Source organism: Cupressus sempervirens, chromosome 11, assembly GCF_028749045.1.
Source record: "Cupressus sempervirens isolate cs-2001-9-10 chromosome 11, ASM2874904v1, whole genome shotgun sequence".
Taxonomy (NCBI): Eukaryota; Viridiplantae; Streptophyta; class Pinopsida; order Cupressales; family Cupressaceae; genus Cupressus; species Cupressus sempervirens.
The window spans coordinates 589,143,457-589,165,985 of NC_143128.1; the positions used below are offsets into that span (position 1 = coordinate 589,143,457).

Consider the following 22,529-nt stretch of genomic DNA (forward strand, 5'->3'; position numbering starts at 1 on the left):
CGAAATTTAGTAAATCTGTTTTAACAAATAGTCCCATGCATGTGAATATAAGGGTTAGAAAATTTAGATGTTACAGAGGGATTTGCTTATTATTATGACCCTCGTAAGCTTGTACAATGGATAAGAGGGTCCAATTAGGAGTTATGGAACTCCTTAGGTGGTCATTGCCAACATTTATATCACCATATCTTTCATTTGTTTTGAGGCATTGATATTCAAAGGTTTCTAGTTTCGTTTTGAGTGACTTACTATTCATAGTAAGCAAGTGGATGTTGGAAAGGAACTCTTACTATTTTTGGTAAGGCATCCAATTTGACAATCAGAGTGGGTTAGCCAATAATGAAGTCAAGAATCATTAAATAATCGTTATTAATGGAGTTATGATGTTTAATTATTATTTAAGTGTTACTTTAATAGTTATTAATTATTTTAAAAGAATATCATATTGGCTTTATGTGACATTATAATTAAAGGAGATTTCATATCATAAAATAAAATTACAAGTGCATATGAGGAATAATATGAAGTACCAATTCCAAGGGAGATACAAGCGATTAACAGTGCAATTAATTAATTATGATTTAGAAACCAAATATTAAAGCATTTAATAAAGTCAATGCGCAAGCATTTTGATATTATTTTGTTGAGCATTGGAGAACGAAGACTTCAATGTTTGTGCAATTTTGAGGCTGTGGGATATCAATTGAGATTATCACTTGATTGTGGGCTTCATCTAGAAGTACAATTTATGCTACCAAGTGGAAGATTTAATCTAGGGTTTGAAAGACTGGAAGGTATATCTACAATAGATCTAGAGATTCGTATTGGGTGCCATTTTACATCAAGAAATCAAGCATTTAATTGGTAGATTATAAACAGCTACAGCAGAGACATGTTAAGTTGGCAGATTATATATAGTGTAGGGTGGAGACTATCATTTGTAGTAGGCATTTATATACCAAGTTCTCTAATTTCTTGTCAAAACTCTGGTAATTACATGTTATATCTTTGTAACTAATTGGCACGAGAATTTTCAATAAAATGTTTCATTACGCTACTGCCATATAATTACCACAGGTAACAAGGGGATGTGTCCCCGCCATTTTTGGGTGCCACACCCGAAATGGAGACTCACCCAGGATGGGGGGATGGTGTTCTCATGTCCCAGCGGCGCCACCAACTCGCCATCGAGAGGGGGACATCCCCGTTTGGGGACTTGGGGACGGGGACGCGTCCCTCAACCCAACTGGGGACAGCCAATCGCCCCCCTTCTTAGCACATAAAAAAAACTTTTAAAAGGTTTTGATATGTTGTTTTTTATTGTTTGCTAACCCTAGGATATGTGGGCCCATTTAGAGGTTGAAATCTCATTAAATCTCTATGTTTTCTCATTTCTATTTGTTTCATGGTTTTCTAATTTTTGCAACAGCAGCAAGAAGAAGAGTGAAGAGCTCATAAAAGAGTGATTATTTGAGTGAAGAGAGTGTGTGGAAGGCAAAGAGGAGTAAGAAAGAGCAAGAAGAGGAAAGGCAAGATTTTTCAGCTTGTTCAAGAGATTTGTGAAGCAAAAGGTAGTTTTTTTTTTATGTTTTTTGATTTTTTATTTATTGTGCAAGTAAAGATCATTGATTTTTGTTTCTAGTTTGTAGCTTTTAGTTCTTAGTTGAATTTCATTCCTAGATTTTAGTAGATGTTTCTTGTTTCATTTCCAAATTTTTGTTGCTTTAATTTTACTTCAAAAAATTATGATTTTGAAGAAGGGCATAGGCTGAAAGCATGTATTTATTTTATATTTTTTTCATTTTGTGAAATGCAGTGTGAAAATGAGCTCTCGAGATCATGACTCAAGTGGGTTGAATCACAGTGATGATGAGATGGATTTAGAGGCCCATTCTCATAGTGATAGCAGCCAAGCAGATTATAACCCTGAGGTTGAGCATGATGAAGAGAATGAAAAAACAGATTCAAAATCAATAATTGGTCATATGGTCCACCAAATATAGATCGCCCCTCCACTTTTTTGGCAAAGTGGGTAGGGGTAGTTATGATCCTAAATCTCCTCTCGGACAGTTTGCAACAAGGATAATTGCATGAACAGCTACACGTGGTGATACAAGGAACTGGAAATGTAACATTTGTAAGAGAGAATGGTTTTGGGAGCATCACTAGAGTGAATGCACATTTCCTCTTTCAGACAGGAAAAGGTGTGGGTCCATGCAAGTGCTTGACATAAATGCAAAATTTGCATCACAAATGAGTTCACCAAGCTTTGGAGTGTTCCAGATGACTTGGAGTTGAGGTGCCTACCACCTTGACTGGTAGGAAACAGGTTCAAAGTTTTTAGCAAGCTTATGAGCAAGGGCAGCCGCATTTTTCTACTCCTAGTCCTAGGGGTAAACCACAATATAGACCAACATCATTTGGAGGGGCAGCCTCAAGTCCTTCTATATGTAGTGCTATGACTGAAGAACAAACCAGCAAGGGGAAAAGAAAAGTGTTATCTGAAAGTAACCCCATAGTTGATTTATTTAATGCTCATCTAAGAGAGGAGATAGAAGAAGTCATCGATAGATTTCTTTTTTCCAATGGCATACCTCTTCATGTGACAGAGTCTCCTTATTATAAGGAGATGATGCAATTGGTGGCAAGAGGAGGACCATCATTTGTGTCACTAGGTGAGCACAAATTACGGACTATAGTCTTGGATAAAGAGTATGTCAAGATTGTTTTAGAGAAGAAGAATGTGAGGCCTGTTTGGGAGGAGTATGGTTGCAGCATCATCATGGATGGGTGGATGGACATTAAGAACCATCCACTCATCAATATCATCATTACATGCATAGAAGGGCCATTTTTTCTTAGGGCTACTGATTGTTCAGGGCATCGAAAGGATGCTGATTTTCAGTTTAATATACTTTGGGATGCTATTAAGGAGCTTGGGCTAATAAATGTGGTCCAAGTAGTGACAAATGCAACACTTGTGTGTAAAGTTGTAGGGAGACTTGTTGAGACAACTTACAGACATATTTGGTGGACTTCATGTTGTGTGCAAGCCATGAACAATGCAGTAAAGGACATCGGGAAGATTCCCCAGAAGGGAGTAGTGAGCAATGCTAGTGATGTGGAGATGTTTATTTGGAATCACCACACATCGCATGTCCTTTTCAGGACCTTCACAAGGAAGGAGTTCCTAAAACTAGTTGAGACCCAATATGCATCCTTCTTCATTCTTTCAGAGAGAATGATTGAAATGCAAGAGCCATTGCAAATCGTGGTTATAACGAATGAATGGAATAGGTGGGATGGGTCTAGGACAAAGAAGGGGATGAGGGTGAAGGAGATAGTGAAAAGCGATGTATTCTGGAGTGATGCAAAATACATTAATGTTTCTTTCATCACTCCATTTTTCTAGGTCATCAAATATGGGGATGGGGATGCAGCTACTCTTGGAGAGGGGTACGAGTGCATTGATGTTATGCTTGGCCAAATGAGGGCATTTATGCAAGAGTGACCCCAGTTTAGCATTTTACACTGAGTAGATCCAGCCTATTATTTAGCATAGATGGGACAACTTGAACACTCTTGTACACATGGTTGCTTATGCATTGAATTCGAAGTGGTACTGTAATGACCCCTTCTGGTCATTCATTTATTTACCCCTTTTTTTATTAGTATGCTTTTGTAATATTTCTCTCTGATGATCCCCTTTCAATGCGTTGATATATATATATATATATATATATATATATAAGTGCATTCATAGAGTTGTGTCCTTTTATATTAATTATATTAATAAGGTAATTATTAATTATATATTATTTTTAATGATTATATATTATATTATTATATAAATTATATAAATTATTATTAATATTAATAAGACTAATATTATATTATATTATTAATTTAAATAATATTATGTAATCTTATATTAAACATACCATCAAATTATTATATTAAATAATTATATATTATTATACATATTTTAGATATATCCAATATATGTATTTCATATATATTTAATATTATTTATCTTATTTGTTATAATTAATATTTGTATCATCATAATAATTTAATATTATTATTATATATATATATATATTTATTTATCATCAATATTTATATATATGTAAAATTGTTAGAACTTTGACTATTTAATTCTTTATTCCTTACTAAAACTTACTCCTAAATTGGGACATCACAGGTACATGACTAGGCCTAGAAAAGTTACACCATTGAATGATGATGACGTAATCTATTATCAATTTAGTACACTTGCACTTATGAATATTCAATTTTTTAATTTATTGATTTTAACATTTGAATTTCAGGTGAAGGAAGGATTCTTCAAGTGCATTGATAGGACGTATGACATTGAGAAAGCGAGTACGGTTCGCACTAAGGGGACCAAATTTTCTAGTCTTAGGGGTTATCTAGCTAGAACAAAGGCCGACATAAAAAAAATGGCACAAGAGGATCTTATTTTGTGGTGGACTTGTCATCGACCCAAATCAACAACTATGACACTAGCCATCTGTCTCCTATCTCAGGTTTCTTGTTCTTCAATTTTAGAAACTTTACCTTTAACTTTCAATTTCACTTTTACTTTTAGTCATGAATTTCAATTTCAATTTTCCGATTCTCATACTAGTCATTTGATTGCTATCTTAGATATCTAGTTCTTCAGCTTCTAAGAGGAACTGGTTTGCTTATAGCTTCATCCAGTCTCTTAAGAGGGACAAGCTTACCTCTAAGAAAGAAGAGAAGCTAGTGGTTGAACATTGTTCCTTACGTATCAAAGATCGCAAGGAACGTGTGTACAAGGAGACCTCTGCAACACAATGGGATATAGAGCCAGAGGAGCCCTCAGAGATTGATGAGAATGCAAATACTTCTGATGCAGGGTTGGTTGGTATTCCTCTCACGACTCTTACGCTTGAAGAGGCCAAGAGTTTGGAGGATGAGATTGTTGAGCCTGAGCCTCAGGATGACATGGATGATTGGAGGTCTCTAGGAAGCCTCTACTTGACATTTTGTCTTTTGATTTTGTAGTTTGTACTTGAGACTTGGATATTTGAAGTTTGAAAGTTGAAACATAGAACATTAACATCACATGGTTGATGCTACTTGATGTAATTAAGTTTATGATGCCATTGAATGATTGATGAGATAATGATACTCATACTTTTGCTAAATTGATAATAGATATCTATGACTTTTGAATTTGTTTAATTACTTAATTTATTTGATAGAAGTTAGAAGTTAGAACTTACATCTCTTGTATTGTTCATGAATCACTATTCAATGTTCAATGCAATGTAAAACTAAACTAGCAATAGAGAACTTGATGAACTATACTTCATATTTATGTCTTATATTGGTATACATCTTTTTATAATTAGCATTTTAAGTATCATATGTATAGTATATACTACCCCCCGTCCCCCTCTCTTGTCCACCCGTCATCCCCAAATTGAGGCCCCTTTATCCCCATGTCCAAGAAACTTGTCCCCCTGGTCCCTCGTCCCCTCGTCACTCCATCTCGATGTAACTATGATAATTACTGGTTTGCATGTTATGTGTTTGTCGAAATGCCAATGGTGATATAGATGCTTACTCATCATCAATTAAAGGAGTTGAATGTCAATAACTGCCTCTCTCATATTTAGTTTGCATGCCAACTGTTTATGTTAGTGTCTAGCAGTTGTAAGTGCAAATTTACATTGTGTGGGTCATCTATACGTATTCCAAAGACCAAAATAATCTTAATTGCATTATGGTTCTTTGCATAGACTTCTTAGTAACCATTTGAAAGCATTTAAATCACATTTAACATCCATTCAAGAAATCATTATCAGACTGAAACATTGACACAACAAATAAAGAGGTTGCATGTGTTGATGTTTGATAGCTTTAGTCGGATACCTATTATATAAGAGATAATTTATATATGTGTGTTCTTTATATTGAGATATACGGTCATTGTTATATGAGAAAAATTTATATATATATATATATATGACATTAAATTTATTATTATTATTATTAATTATTTGATTAATGAATAGACATGTCCCATGAAGGGATGTGTCTATTCATGGCCTATTCTCTCTATACATAAATCTAAGAGGATGTTGCATTTGGAACTCACATACCTAATAAGGCAATGCTTAATACACTTGTAGCAGATACGAAAAACCAACATGGTATCAGAGCCATGGTTGGAAATGCATACTATTAAGCATGGATAATGTGTTCAAAACAATAAGGTAGAAGTGATGGGAGTTGTACTGGTTAGTGTGAATATTTCTAGAGAGGTTATACCAACCTTTGCTCGAGTCTTGTTGCATACATCATTCGGATGACACTTAGTCTATCCTATTTTACGGACTGAGATAATCCAAGTAGCTAATCACCATTCCTAGCATGCTGCATCAAAATTAACAACTGATATTTTGGACCCTTACAAGGCACCATTACGAGTTGAAGGATGGGGATAAAGGAATTGCAGAAGTCAGCAAATTGTCTATAGGAACTATGCTCCCAACAATCCATGCCTCGGTTTTGTTCAAAGCAGTGCAAGGCCTACTGGTACTGGTAACAGTTGGGGCAGAAAATATTTTAGTCTCCTTACGATCTTCCCAACTTCTAGCATCTAAGATCTCTAATTCTAAACTAGTTGCAATTTCTGGTTGTGGGCATCTCCCTCATGAAGAGCGTCCAAAAGAATTGTTAGCAGCTATAGTACCTTTTGTCTCTAACTTGCACATGGAGTTAAATTTTCCAGATAAATTCTTATTTAATGAATAAAGATAACAATTTTGTGACAGTCTCGATGCTCTAATTGATGACTTTGGCACTTCTAAATGGACATTTTAGTGTGTGATGCTTGTCATTTCAAATGGAGTAATAGTACGATTTAAAGCAAAACCAGATGAACCTAGCTTGCTATTGAATTAACTAATGCACTGAAATCAGAAGAGGATATGGTTTGAGACAGAGGAAGTTGCATTTAATTCCGAAGAAGTCTAAGTAGAGTTTGCCAACAAAGGATACAATTTTTGCAATCCACTATTGCACAAAAGGGTGTTCTTGCTATACTAATCACAATTCTCAAAGGTCGTTCCCATTATAGATGAAAATGGCAGCATCAAACATGTGTACGTGATAGAAGTTATTTTACAAAAAATGTAAAGGACTTGTGGTAAATGATAAGGAATCAATAAAAAAAATTGAATCAGGGCGACCGTGTGTATAGGGTTTTGAAAGTATAGATGGTCAGTGACCACCCAAATGGCATTCACAACTTTAACATCAGCAAACACCTAAGAATAAGGTAATATATTAAAAAAAAATTAATAAGGTGAGTATGCTTTATTAGTCCCTGCCTATTTATAGGCAAGGAACTAATGTTTTCAGTAGACCCCATCCAATTAATTTCTGTATTCTAAAAAATCAAGTTCTAAGGTTTAGCAAAGTTTTTATTTTTAAATTAATTTATGTTGATTTATTACTATTTTCTAATTGGTCAATTGCAATTTTGTTGGGGTTTATGTTATTTTCATAATTCAAAAAATAAGAAATAATAGGAAAGACAACATTGATTGCAATTACAGTTGTCATCCACGCAGGACTTTGTCAAAGTTTCATTTAATGGTTGAGAATTTGTTGTACCAGGGTAATTGAAAGCAAAATTTGATCAAGTGATCCGGACAATCTTAGAGAACTATCACAGTCAGTACTGACAAAGGCCACTCACCGCCTCAAAAACTGCCTAAGCACATACCACAAAAAACCAGATTCAAAAAATTGACCTCCATCAGATTTGAACAGGGCACCCTTCTCAACTTTAGATTGCTATACCCGGTGGATAAAGCGTATACAAGTCTCTAAAATGGCAGATGGAGTTGAATATCATTTTAATTTACATTTAAAACCACTCCACATACAAAGAGATTGTAGCCATTGGAAGAAGTGCAGAAGTTATAGCATAGAACCCTTTCCTGTTTTAACCATAAGGTCTATAAGGTTAATCCAAAACCGTAAGGTCTATAGGTTAATCCAAATGGTTTCCTCATGAGAAGCCACTTCACTATTTTTAGCTTCCATTTGTCTTCGGGTTACAACCAATTTCGCTGAAATCTTTTGGTTTGTTGTGTGAAAAATGTCAAAATAAAATTAAATAAAACAAGGTTCAAAATGATAAAGGAAACATGAATGCCTTAATTTTACATTAATATAATAATTTCATTTTTTCAGATTTTCTTTTTAATTTTTTTAGATTTTCATTTTTCTAATTTTTATGGATTGGGTTTGTGTATATTTTAATTCTAAGATTAAATTAATATTAATATTAATATTAAAATATAGACTTATAAGTTTTATTCATTAATTTATTAAAGAATGTTTTTTATATTTTTATATTTAAAAATATTATTGATCTATCTTAAAATTATAAAAGTTATGATGTAGAAAATTTAATTTTTTTTCATGATTATGAAAAAAAAATCTAAGTTGAGTTTATTGAAACAATGATTGAGATGTAAATATTTTATCTATTTAAAAATAAATAAATAAATCTTCCAAAATGTAGATTGAATTTTTTTAATCTTAACTAACTTGAATTTTGAAATATTCAATCATTTAAACTAAAACTAAAATTAAAGATATTCAGTGAATAATATGATCAAGTTCACTCCTTTCTTACTTTACAAACAAATGTTAGTGGATAAGAAAGGAAGAGAAAGAACAAAAATATGTATATTCATATTTATTGGATTTGGTTGAGCTTTTGTCTTTTATTACCTCTAGCTCTTTTTTTCCTAATGAAAAGTGATTAAAAATGTTTGCATGAACGTGGTAATATTTATTTTATAAATATGTTTCAACTAATAAAAAATATTCACAAATAATTTATTATTGCCACAATTTCAAGTGTATTTGCATTTATTTGTAAGAGATATGATGAGGTAAGTTGCAAATGTTTAAAGCATAGCCTCATCATCATGTTTAATGAAAAAGGCTTATTTTCAAAAACTTATGTTTATTTGAACAAATCTACTTAACTTAAAATAAAATATAAATAAAAAGGCCTTTTTTCTCTTAGTTACATAATTATTTCAATTTCAATTTACTACTTGATTTTGAATTTCATCATTACTCCCAATTTGTCACAAGTTGGTAACGTGACTCACGGCGAGTCATGTGAGTTGCGCGAGTCAGCAAGCCGCGCTGACCTCACCAAGTCACAATGACTCATGACCTGCGAGCGGCGACTCACAGGGAGTGACTCGCCTGACCCGGCTGAGCTTGACCCGGCCATGGCAGGCAAAAATTTGACCATTAAAATTTTTTTCAACTTTTTTTAATGTTTTTTTTTTACATTTCTCACTCATATAACCCTAAAAGGGCTCCCATAACAATCTATAGTGAAAAGAAGAAAGAGAGAGAGAGGTAGAAGAGGAATAGAGTTTTCTTGTTTTGCAACCAGCTGAAAGGAGGAGAAAAGCTTGCATTTGTGACATTGGAGCTTGCATTTAGATCATCAAGAAGTTTATAGGAGCTCTTCTCAACACTTCCTAAAGCACTTGAAAGAGGTAAGACTTGATTGTTTAGATTTTGATGATTTTTTTGTCTATGCTTATGAGTTTTTTGCATGAATTTTTTTTGTTTGTTTATGAGTTTCTTTATAACTTTAGATCTTCATAAAATGCAATGCTGAAATGGTAATATTTGGTCTAAAATGTCTTATTTCAGCAACCTTTACCTTTTTCCTTAATTAAATCATAATGGCTTCAAGAGGTAAAAAACCCAAGCTCTCTAAAGGCAACAAAAAAGATGAGTGTTGGAAGTTCACCATAAAATTTCCGGGTAGAAAGAGAACTCAAACAAAATGCCTATTTTGCAACACCATTAATAGTGGGGGGATAAATAGATTAAAATACCATATTATTGGCTTACGTGGTCATGATATAGAGCCTTGTGGAGCTGCAACTGTTGAGGCTCAACGTTTTTGTTATGTAGCCTTGGAAAAATATGAACAAGAAAAAGAATTTTTAAAAAAAACAATTAGAAGAGTTAGCTTTGATTGGTTCTAATTCCCTTCCACGCTCATCTGCAAATGTTTCTGAGTCAATAGGCTGTGTTGGAGAAGGTTCTTCCCATCCCCCCTATCGTCCTAGTGCTTCTGTTGCTTGTGCTTCTTCTACATCTATTCCTTGCACTTCTAGTGATGCTACTGCTGCTGCCCCTTCTAGTAGTTTTGCTCTTCTTCGTCCTAGAGTCAGAAAATCTAGTAAGTTGGACAACTTTTTTGTACTGCGTACCACTCCTGGTGTGCAACCCTCACTTGAGAGCATGGGCTGGAATAGGGAGATGCATGAAGCTGGAGTAAGAGCAATTTGCAAGTTTTGGTTTTTCTGCAACATTCCATTTATAGCCGCCAAGTACTTCAACTTTTCAACTTCATTTATATTTGATTGTTTTACGTTTTAAGTTTTAAAATTTATATTCAATTTTATACTTTTAACTTGATGTTTGAAAATTTGAAATATGCTAATTAAAATGTTTTTATAAATGTAATAGGACTCCTTATTGGCAAGGGATGATTGATGTAGTTTCCATCTGTGGTGCGGGGTCCAAAGCCCCCACTGAAGATGGGTTGAGTGGCCCCCTCTTGCTAGATATGGTTGAGGATAAACTTGAGTTGGAAGACCACAAAACGTTTTGGAGTCAAAAGGGGTGTACCATCATGACAGATGGATGGACAAATAGGAGGTCCAGAACCCTCCTAAATTTTCTTGTTTCTAGCGGAGGTAATTCATCATGCTCTACTTCTTGAAGTCTAAAATTTAATGTATACTATTATTGAATAACGAAAATTTTGTTTTATTGAGTATTGATTCTTGAATGATAATTATTTTGTTTAATTTTCACTTTCAGGATCCACCATGTTTTTGAGGTCCATAGATGCTTCCTCATGTGTGAAAAATGCAAAATTCTTATGTGAGACTATTGAGGAGGTCATAAGGGAGGTGGGGGAAGACAATGTTGTCCAAGTGGTGACAGATAATGCAACTAATTATGTTGCTATAGGTAAAATTTTAACTTCTAACTTTCTAAGTTCTACTTCTAAAAAAATTGTTTTAGTTTTTCATTAAATTTTGAAAATTAAAAAAATTTTAATACATTAAAAAATTTCATTGTTTACTAACTAATTTAAAATTGCTGCAGGAAAACTTTTGATGGAGAGACACCCAAAAATCTTTTGGACTCGATGTGCGGCCCATTGCATCGACCTCATGTTAGAGGATATTGACAAGCTTGTATGGGTGAAATCATGTGTTACCAAGGCCAAAAATCTTTGTAAGTTCATCTATAATCATGCCTTGGTCCTCAGCACTATGAAGAAATACATGAAGGGAAAGGAGTTGGCTCGTCCTGATATCACAAGATTTTGCCTCTAACTTTATCACACTAAAATCCTTACTGAGTTCAAGGTTAAAGTTGAGGTGCATGTTTGTTGGTCTAGAATGGAGTTCCTCCTCCTTTGCGAGCAGCCCTACAGGGACAGATGCAACAAAATGCATTTATGATGATGATGATTTTTGGGAGCCATGTTCGAAGATTGTGGAGGTAATTTTAAATTTTAAAAGTTTAAGTCTTAAAATTTTATAAATTAATTTGTCTCATACATATTTTTGTTTTATTTTCATTGTGCATCTTTGCAAAGTTTCATCATTCACTAAATTGTTTTTTTGTTTAATTGTTTTGTAGATCACCGAGCCCCTTGTAGCCCTCCTACGAGTTGCTGATGGCAAGAAGCCCTCTATGGGCTACATTTATGAGGGCATGGATAGGGTCAAGGAGACTATTAAGGCCAAATATGTAGGAGTTGAGGAAAACTATGGCCCTATTTGGGACATAATTGATAGGAGATGGCAAAATCAGCTTCATAAGCCCATCCACGCAGCAGCCTATTACCTCAATCCGGCATACCGTTTCTTTGATGATTTCAAGGCAGATGAGGAGGTTCTTAGTGGCCTATACACAGTGGTATCGAAGATGTCCCCTAATCCCACAGATATATTGCTTGAGATGGATGCCTATAATAATGCATCAGGGCCCATTTTTTCAAGTCAAATTTGCAAAGAAGGTCGTACAAAATTGCAGCAAGGTAAAGATTGCAGCTTAAGCCTTATACAATCTAGTTTCTAAATTTCTAGCTTTAAACTTAAAGTTCAAATTTTGAAATGAGACTAATATTTTTTTGTTTTCCTTTTTTCAAAATTCAGATAGATGGTGGCAAATGTTTGGGCCTTCAACCAAAAACCTTTAGCAAATCGCCATCCACATTTTGAGCCAGCCAAGTAGCGCTTCTGGATGTGAGCGCAATTGGAGCATGTCCGAGCACATCCACTCGAAGAGGCGTAACAGGTTGTCTGTGCAGAAAATGAAGTCTAGTCTTTGTGCACTACAACCTGCACATTAGGATCAGGGAGATTTTGGATAGTGACACCTCTCCGATTACTCTAGAGGAGGTTGATCCAGAGTCTGATTGGATCACTGAGGCTATTGAACCTGTCTTTGATGATGAGGACCTACAGTGGCTTGACCAGGCAGATAGAGAGGGCCAGGCTGAGGCTGTGGCTATGGCAGCAGAGGACTAGAGAGCTCCAGTTGTTCCTAGTGGCACCTCACAGACATTGGCAGAGCCAGAGGCAGAGAGTACAGTTGATCCTAGAGGCACCTCACGAGCTGATGCTATGGCTACTGAGACATCCAGGACCTACCTTAGACGCCTTACTAAGAGGCATTTTGTAGATTATACTGAGCCTGAGCCTGAGGTTGAGGCTGAGGTTGGGGATGAGGATGAGGATGACGACGATGATGAGGATGACGATGAGGATGAGCCTGAGGATGAGGATGATGATGACTCTGACTAGGAGTCATAGCTATAGACTTATAGTCTTGGTTTAACTTTTTGTTTAACAGTTTAACAGTAACTTAATATATGATCAGCATTTGGAACATTTGAATTTGATGATGACTATTGAATCTTGATGTGTTGGATTTCATAATGCATAAATGATAATACATATACATTTTGATGGTTTGCATGGATTTATCTTAGTTTGACTTTAATTACTAGTAATATAGTATTTACTTTTAGCAATTTACCTTTGTAAGTTTGTAACTTAGTAGTATTGTACATATGTAATCGATGTTTGACTTTTAAGTTTTAAGTTTTTAAGTATGTGGCATGTGCATTATGATCAAATTATCTTCTATTTAATGATGTTATTGTGTCTTTACGCTTTATTCAATAATGGGTGCATGGAATGTTCTTTAAATCCTAACAAATCTTAAATTTTCGAAGTTTTTTCACTTTGCCGAGTCACCGCCGAGCCGGGTCACGAGTCAACTTACCCTTGCCGAGTCCGAGTCGAGTCCGAGTCTCGTTACACTGGGACTCAAGCTCTACAAAGAGCTCTTGTTTATTTGAATGATTATCAATTCAAACAACATGTTTATTCATGATAATATTATAATGGGAGAAATCCTTAATGTTATTATTAGAAATATAAAATAGAATAAAACTTATAATAATACTAAATATAAGTAAGAATTTTATTTTTTAAGAATGAAATAATAACATTGTTTCGAGAATAGAGATGATATTATTATTTGTTAATATCATTATCATTATTAGAAAAACTAAATGTTATTATGATCAATACATACTAGAAGAGTTATGTGCCTTGATCTTTGCCTCCGAGAATATTATTGCTGGAAGAGTGAGATCAACTTTTAGAGGGAGCCTACGATTTCATTAGAGGCAACCTTGAAAGAGAGGGAGCAGATAGAGGATCTGATTCAATCAACTTCTGGTGATCTTAGTCATATTGATTCAGAGGGAGTAAACCAAGCTGAGATGGGTTCTCTGGTGATCAATAAATTGTAGCAGTCAAGAGGATTATGAGTCATGAATATACCTCGTGACTCTGTGATTTTAATGGGCCTGTCCCTATGTACATCATGAGGAAGTGACGACTTCCAAATGATGCCACTTGTATTTGCAGAAGTTACTATAAGGTGGCAATCTTAAAATAACTTGTATTATGAAATCAAACAAATAGATTATATGATGAATGTCTTGCATCTCAACATTCTAGAAGGTCAATACTCTTGATATCAGATGTGATATTAAACTTTATTTTGAGCATTTGGTGAATATCATTGATATTCTGGGAGGTGAATACTCTTGATATCAGATGTAAAATACCAACTCTGTCAACACCTGAGCCCCCATCAAACTGATACTCACACCCAATTGCACTGTGGAGATAGTAACAACCATAGGTACCTAAAACACACCACCAACTCCAACCTCTGCCAAACTATCCTAGGTGTGTAGATATTGCAAGGGATCTAATTTGCAACTATCAATCCTATTTGCAAAAGATGGTGCAAACCCATCCCATAATGGATGATATGAAACTAGAGCCAACCCACATCGATGTGAAACCAAATCCTATACCTATGGGTCAAAATAAAAGTGATAAGCACTCCTCATAGTGTAATGTCGATAAAAACTCCCAATCATTGTCAAGGGCTCATCAGTATCAGTCTGATAATTAGAAGATCGCTCCAATCTCTGACTCTGAAATACTAGTTGGGTAGGATCCTAGGCAATCCTCTCAGAAAACCCAAACTCAATATCCCTGTGGGGAAACATAGTAGACAGAGTCTCTACAATCTTTCCCACCAACCTCTGAATGGCATGAGAGCCTCGGATGAGACTACCCTCAGACACTCTGTATGAATACTCCCTCATATCCAAACTCTCTAAAAGATACTCCATGAAGGACTCTGTGCAGCAATAATTATATGTGGAAGCATCAATCTACTCCCCTGTGACCCATAGTTGATCCCTCTGAAAATATGGCACTGCCAACTGTCCAATGCTATTAGTTGTATGAGATGAAGAAATAGATTCGCTTCCAACAAAAGAAAGCAGATCAACATGAGAGCTCGACTCCACTAATACTCTCACCTTATCCGTACCTAGTGCACCTATATCCTGGATGGATGTGTCTACCACATCATCACATCTCTCATCCCCAACCATGGAAGCAAACTCACCACCAACCACAATATGTAACTATATAGGGTCAGGGGCTGGTGTCAATTGTACCTGCTCTAACTCCATGGTGACCTCATCCAACTATGACTCCTGAAGAGCCAATTAAGTATACTGAAGTGAGTCTACAGTCATTTCAAGCTCTTGGGTGAGCTTAGCCACCTCCTCCTCTTTCCCTAACAACATCTCATAGCAAGTGCTACCCTACTCCAGAAGGTAATCCCTGTCAGCAACTAATTGAGAGTAACCATGCTTCAAGATCCTAATAGCCTCTTGAAGCGTATGAACCTCTGTTAGGGAAAAACTACTATCACCTATTCATCTGACACAAGAGCACCCCAACCAGATGTAGCTAGCATCTGACTGATAGCATCGTAATGCTCAAGAGCTGAAGAAATGTCACTATCACTCAACTTTAGCTGACAAGTCACATGATGCCTCTTTAACCCCTGACTCCTATGCAAGTTATCTATTTCAATAATTGCACCGTGATAGTAAACTGAATCAGAACTGCCCACCACAAGATTGCTCATACGTGTGCTATCGTCCTCGCACAACTCTACATCTAAGATACAACTACTACGTACCTCAACAAACTCCTCATCTGAGGAAATAGTAGCCCTTACAGTATCAATCTCCTCGCATGTCTCAACTTCCACCTCAATAGTAAGATCCTATAAACATCGATCTTGGTACCCATCCAAAAACTCCTCGAAGTCATCACCCAATATCTAACAAGGGGTGTCATACCCAATACAGCTCATAGCATCATCAAACAAATCATCAGAGGTCTCCATAATATTTGCATCCCCACCACCTAACAGAGCCTCAATTGCTATCACCTGACTTCGCACACATGACTCTATGCCAGACTATGAATCAATAATGCTAGAGCATGAACCCACATCTACTGACTCCGTTGTAACACCCAAATCACCAACATCACCACTGGGTGACTCCATACATGCCTCCGTCCCACCTAAGGAAGCAACTGCCTCCTACACAGGAGCAACACTACGATAGCTAACATATAAGTTTCCAATAATAATCCCCTCAAAAGAGTGTGAAGTATGAATAGTAACAATGACATCAATTGTCTCTACACTAATGCAGCAACAACTCTAGGAGCCTCAACCTGTTGAAGCTCAGTGCCACTATCCTCGACTACTACTGATACAACCACATGTCCCTGTGAAATAAGTCCATCATCAATACTGTGGATAGGACTAGCAGGTGTTGTACTAAATATAGGTACATCTGCATCATGGACACCTGTCGGAGAAAACTCAAGCCTCCTCCCCAACCTTCTAAAGGCGAAAATCGTACCTCACGGCTCCCTCAACCGTCCTTGGATTCGACAAGCTCTTTGCCAACCACTACTAATGAAGCTTAAGTTTCTCCATACTCTCCTTCAAGGCATTTAATTTCCTACAATCCTTCTCACTACTTTGGCAGCTCCAGGAACTACTAGTCCTCCTATATCTGTCCATAGCTAGAATAAGCTAGAGTGTTGGTCACTCCGAAGACAACAATAGATCTGAAATAAAAAAAGTTTTCCTACCCCACAGGATAGTAGGAAACCGCTCTAATACCATTGTAATAACCCTAACCAGTTATAACTTCAACAAACACCAAATTCTTTTGTAATTCAATTGTTTGACATTTCGTCAAACACTTTGCAATCAAGCTTTGATACCACTGTAATAAGCCTTGTTGGCTCTCAAACAATTTGTGATGAAGAATTGATTCCTTTTTTTGTTTTTGATATTTTGCAATTTTTGATATAACAATATAGCAGCAAAATAGAAGATATTGCAATAATAATTTGAACTCAAATATTTGGAAATTACATAGGGAATATACAACTGAAAATTGCAGATTTTAATACCAATTTAGATACTAAGTATTTTCACAAAAATATCAACAACCCAATTGATAAAATATCCCCTATTATCTAAATCAACAATACCCAGAAAAATTAGAAGTTACAGTCTATGAACTTACATGTAGACATGCTTTGAAAACCCTCTAAAATGAAGACTAGCAGCAACAAAAGAATTTTCCAACAAACAAATGCAACTGCAAATATGTTGCTCCCAAAGTACAGATAGAAAATAATGCCCGACAACAAATATAAATGGTACCCAACCAACTCCAAATTAACTAGCACACAATTTGTTATAACAATTCCATTGAATGCCTTCACAAATTCGAAAACAATCTCTAGCAACAAGAAAATTAAACTTCTCCTTAGCAACAGTTAATAAAGTAGGAGAAAAAGGCAATTGTATACCTCAGCACAACTGCAAATGTAATCCTCAAAATGAAAACTCATAATTGAATCGACAATACTTCAGTTGTAGATCCCAAACCCTTATACTTCAGCAAGGGCACAAAATTTCAGAACTTCAGAAGTGTCACAAAGACAACAAGAGAAAAATAATATTTAATTGGATGCCTTACTCATCGAATGGGCTCATATTTATAATCTCCAAATGGCACAAAATTTCTCAAATGAACTTCAATTAAGAAGCTTTCCACACGCAACATTAAAATATAATAAAGTGTCATACTCTAATTTATTAATTGCTTTTGGCTCCAAAAATGACATTTTCCACCATAACTTGATATTCTAACATGTAAGGCCATTGTTTTTTGTTCCCACAATTTAAAACTTTTTGTCCCAGTTCCAATGAGCTACAATACTGGAGTGACCAACCAACAATACCAACAAAAATAGCAACCTTAGCGTATTTAGATGAATAATAACAATAATTCACCCGTCTTGGAAAACAACTTAAGAAGCATCAGAATCAAAATCTAACAACACCAAAGTGATCCTGATGATGAAAAATGATGAATGAACCTGATGGGGTGACTTATTATAAATAGACACTCCTCTAACTCAAATGAGCTCATCGGAACCAACAAATTGACTTACTATAAATAGTAAGCCCCTCAAACGGAGCCAAACACACTATACGCTACTCGAAAGCCTATAACCACACAATTGAGACCCTCAAATCCCACTATCCGCTCGCGAGGGTCGCAATGGTGAACTAACCTGACCAATTGTAGGACCCTGCTAAACATGGAGATATTAAATTAAAAATATAACATAAAGTGCACTATAGTTAGTTTAAGTGAAAAATTAAAAGATAAAGTAACTTAAAAACATAACATAAAATGAATTTAAGTTATATTTTTCAAAAAGTGAATGTCAAATTTAAAATATAACATGAAATTTTTTATTCATGCAATTGCATCAAAAAGGTCAACTTTTTGGGCACTAAATTGGTCATATCTTTTGATTGTCAACTTCGATTAAGCCCTACGATAGATCAAATCGAAGGGAAAACCGAAAGCAATGACTTGTGCAAACCTTGGTGGCCTCAAGCTATTGAAGCCCAATGCCATTGACCATCAATGACACTAAAACATCCACATTTCCTTGTGAAATAAGTTCATTGTCATCACTACAGATTGGACTAGTTGTTGTACTAACCAAAGGTTCATCATCATGAATGCCTGTTGGAGAGAACTCACTCCTTCTTCCCTGCATCCTCAGTGTCGATCTACTAAAAGTGGAAACCATGTATCTCGCTGCTCTATCTACCATCACTAGATCCGACAACCTCACCTCCAATCTCCTCTGATGAAGCTTAAGTCTCTCCATACTCTCCCTCAAGGCATTTATTTTCTCACTATTTTCCACCAACTCCTAGAACTACTAGGCTTGAGGTGTCTATCCATGCTATTGATACCACTATCATAAACCCCTAATAGTTATAGCTCAAACAACACTAGTTTTTCTTTACTATTTGGTTGTTTGACATTTTGTCAGACACTTGGCAAGCAACCTAGTTACCATTGAACATATGATATTTAAAATTTCAAACACAAAATCAGAAAATGCCGCAATTGATCACAAATTTAGGTTGATTTTGGCTTCATAATTTTTGCATAAATATATACACTTATACACAAGTCTGAAATGATTCACCAATCTTTGAATTCATTTATTGACAAACCATACAACAATATAATGAGAATGGAATCGAATTGTAGACTAGTGCCTTATTATGCCACTGGTTTCTATGCTTCCAAGAAATTCAGAATTTGAAGCCTACCAGCTATATTTTTGAGCTTATGTAACATAGAATGACTTATAAATTAAGAACCTGGAAACTACACAACAGAAGATCCCTTCAAGTTACTCCACCAACCCACATTAAGCTTTAATCATGTAAAATAGCCACCTAAAGAGATCGCAGGCTTAGAAAGTTGCAATGCAGGCCCTATGATGTGAAATGCAGCCACACTGAATCAGATTGCAGGCCCCATTAAAGCAAACGTGGGCCACAAAAAATGAATTGTAGGCCTCCAATCCTAATTGCAACCTGCCCAATGCCAATATCATTCCTCACAGCAACGGTGTCTAATTGCTGTATGCCAAACAATGCCCCAAAAGACACAACCACAATGTCAATTTTTAGAATATATAGTCACCTCGGCACTGCATAAACACAAGATCGATTTGCCAAGGAAGAAAGCCCAAGTTGGTAGCAATCTCCAAACAACACAACTTGAAACACTAGTATCCCAATTTGTAATTACTCTGAAACCAATCTGCAGATAATTAAATTGCTTCAGAATTCTCCTTCCCTGCCACTGGAATACAGTAAGGAAGGACATCCACAATCTCATAAGTTCAAAACTCAGCTACAATAGACGCACTTCAAGAAGTAGTTACAATTTGCTTTACTTTAACAGAAAATTGCAAGACAAACTCAGAATCAAACCCTTATACTTCAGCAAGTGCATCGAAATCATCAAGCTCAAAAAAATTCTCACCAAAACAACCAAAGCAAATAGATAATTGGAAGCCTTTCTCATCAAATGGGCTCATATTTATAACCCAAATAGGCACAAAGTTTCCCTAATGCAACTTCACTTAAGGAACTTCACCAACACAACATCATTTTATAGCATTATTATAATAAAATGCTATTAAAATAATGAAATTTTGATAAATAATTAATAAATATGAACCCGTGCAATAAATAGCCCCACTTGATGTAGATGATGGCCAATTGCCAACGCTGCCATCTACACTGCCGAATATGGCAACTACCTAAATTTTACTTAATAAAAATAGGAAGTCCATAACTGAGACCCCCCATATCACCTTGTTAGCTCACGAGGGTCATTATAATGATTTGACTCATTCCACTATAGGAGCTCGCCAAAAATGGTAACATTACACTTTGAAAGCGAAAGAAAGAAACTACAAGAAAGTCCAAGCACACTCAAAGCAATAAGACATGAGATTTAATGGAAAATAATTTGAAAACGTTTATGGAAGCATTAATGGAACAAAATGAAAGAATTGGGCAAGTACTTCTCCCGACCTTACAAAACATGGATAATTCAATCAATAACATTAAGAACCATTCCCAAAATGGGAAAGACATAAGCTCAAACCATTGAGAAAATAATGACAGATCCTTTGCATCAAAGTTACCAAAACCATCTATCACACCCAAGGAAAATACACCAAGGTAGTACGATGAGATGAATCCGCCCATAAATAGCATTGAGGATATTGTTGTCATGTATTGTATTTGTATTTTCTTATAAGAGTGTTTCAAGTATTGGCACAGTCTCCCTGTGATGATCCCAAGTATCAAATGCTTATAATAGTGTTTCAAGGTTGGGAACCATTTCACCATCATTTGCATGGTTTAGAGGTAATGTCATTGTGGTAGAGGCTTCTACAAGGGAATGAGCCTCGTGATTATGTTTCTTCATCACAATGTATATGATGACATATAAATGTAAGAGGACCAGGATATGCATCATACCTTACAATCATAGTATTGTCTTCATATTCATTGAAACCTACACAAGTTGGTAATAAAAACTTTCAATTACCATTAGATGCATATCTTTCAAATTCATGCTCTAACAAAGTTGAAGTATCATCACTATTAATAAGACTTCATCATAAGTTTTTCTCTCTTGGCTGGAGTGAAACATTTAATACAAAAAACTCATTAGTTGAACAATCTGAAAAATAAGGGGCATTATCACAACATGTTTCCCCCTCTCTACATGCAACTTCAATACTTGACAAATCGTCACAATTATACTCATCACAAGAAGAATTATCCTTACTACTATTACACTCCTCATTTTCCACATACATGCTGGTATGAGAAACATTATCATTCATGCATTCATCTTCTACATACTGTAAATCTTATTCTAAATGGCTACAAGACATTTATCATCATAAGGTTCATCACACTCACTATGAGTGTCAGCATTATCAGTATCAAGAGATCCTTTACGGTAACCATTTTCAAACAAATTACTCTCAATCTCTTTTATAGATTTTTCAATATGCATAACCTTTTCAGCTCCCCTTTTATCATGGCAATTTATTCACAAACACTTTCATAGCTTGGTAAACTACTTTTAGACTTGGGGTCCAAATCCATTTTGTTAGCCGACTGGATGGTTCTGGCGGTGTTTTTGTATTCTGTAGCCGACGGGGTGATGTCCGGCGGTGTTTCTGTATTCTGTAGTCGACGTCGTCGGTAAATAGTTTGTAGCGGATAGAATATTTGTGGCCGACGGACTCCCTCGAGAAGGTTTGGCGGTAGTATTTATATCCCGTCTGGGATCATTGTAAATCATCATTCATCTACTATTGCGAATATAATTCCGTTGTTCATGTTCATTGTTTGTATGCGTTCATTTTCTTTACCTGTACGATAAACATTTGGCGTCGTTGCCTTATGAATCTGGAAGGTGGGCGGAATGAAGATTAATGCCAAATCAGCTTAACAAGGATCGAAATAAGGCTAAGGGAAAAGATGGAATCCGTACTGCACAAGAACATTTAATTCTGGCACAGCAGGCCGAACGGCGACGGAGATTTCAGAAGATTGCCGAAGGACACTGAAGCGCAGAAGAATTGCTGGAGGAGACTCGGCAGCAGGTGGAATTGGTGGAAGAAGCACGGGAGGAGTTCTTGAACTTGTGTTCGCCAAGGGAGGAAAACTCAGGCGGAAGAGCATCAACTTGCACGGCTCGCAGTGCCGACGGAGCACGAGCGTGGAGTGACCTCTTCGTCCAGGATAGACTTCTGCCAGAAACAATTTCGGAGGATCCTTCTTCTTCACCAAAGTTCGCAACTGTCGACACCTCCGGTGCAGGAGTGCAAACCGCCGGTGCAGGAGTTCAGACTGTCTGTGCGAGAGTTCAGACTGCCAGTGTGGGAGTACCGACCGCCGGTGTGGGAGTTCAGACTGCTGGTGTGGGAGTGTTGACCGCCGGTGTGGGAGTGTCGACCGCCAGTGTAGGAGTGCAGACCTCCAGT

At 36.1% G+C, this 22,529-nt stretch overlaps 2 protein-coding genes across 14 annotated transcripts in view; one reads left to right on the forward strand and one right to left on the reverse strand.

Moving 5' to 3' along the window:
• Window positions 1–22,529, reverse strand: part of LOC149531042 (ankyrin repeat domain-containing protein 2A-like) — a 146,354-nt gene that overhangs the window by 71,020 nt on the left and 52,805 nt on the right. The gene's annotated exons all lie outside the window — the stretch shown is intronic.
• Window positions 10,445–13,040, forward strand: LOC149531045 (uncharacterized). 2 transcript variants are annotated; one of them, XM_089809636.1, is made up of 5 exons: window positions 10,450–10,814; window positions 10,942–11,094; window positions 11,233–11,634; window positions 11,776–12,175; window positions 12,294–13,040. In XM_089809636.1, the coding sequence occupies exons 3-5, from the start codon at window positions 11,515–11,517 to the stop codon at window positions 12,335–12,337; spliced, it is 564 nt and encodes a 187-aa protein (XP_089665762.1). In that variant the 5' UTR covers window positions 10,450–10,814; window positions 10,942–11,094; window positions 11,233–11,514; the 3' UTR covers window positions 12,338–13,040. The 2 variants fall into 2 exon arrangements, with proteins under 2 accessions (XP_089665761.1, XP_089665762.1); XM_089809635.1 differs by lacking the exons at window positions 11,776–12,175; window positions 12,294–13,040 and having other exon boundaries at window positions 10,445–10,814; window positions 11,233–11,515.

Bases quoted from the DNA above. Each gene is read 5' to 3' on its own strand.
- LOC149531045 (XM_089809635.1), top strand. From the start codon at position 10,604: ATGATTGATGTAGTTTCCATCTGTGGTGCGGGGTCCAAAGCCCCCACT. The intron at 10,815-10,941 runs GTAATTCATCAT...TTTCACTTTCAG, and splicing joins TTTTCTTGTTTCTAGCGGAG to GATCCACCATGTTTTTGAGG. The intron at 11,095-11,232 runs GTAAAATTTTAA...AAATTGCTGCAG, and splicing joins AACTAATTATGTTGCTATAG to GAAAACTTTTGATGGAGAGA.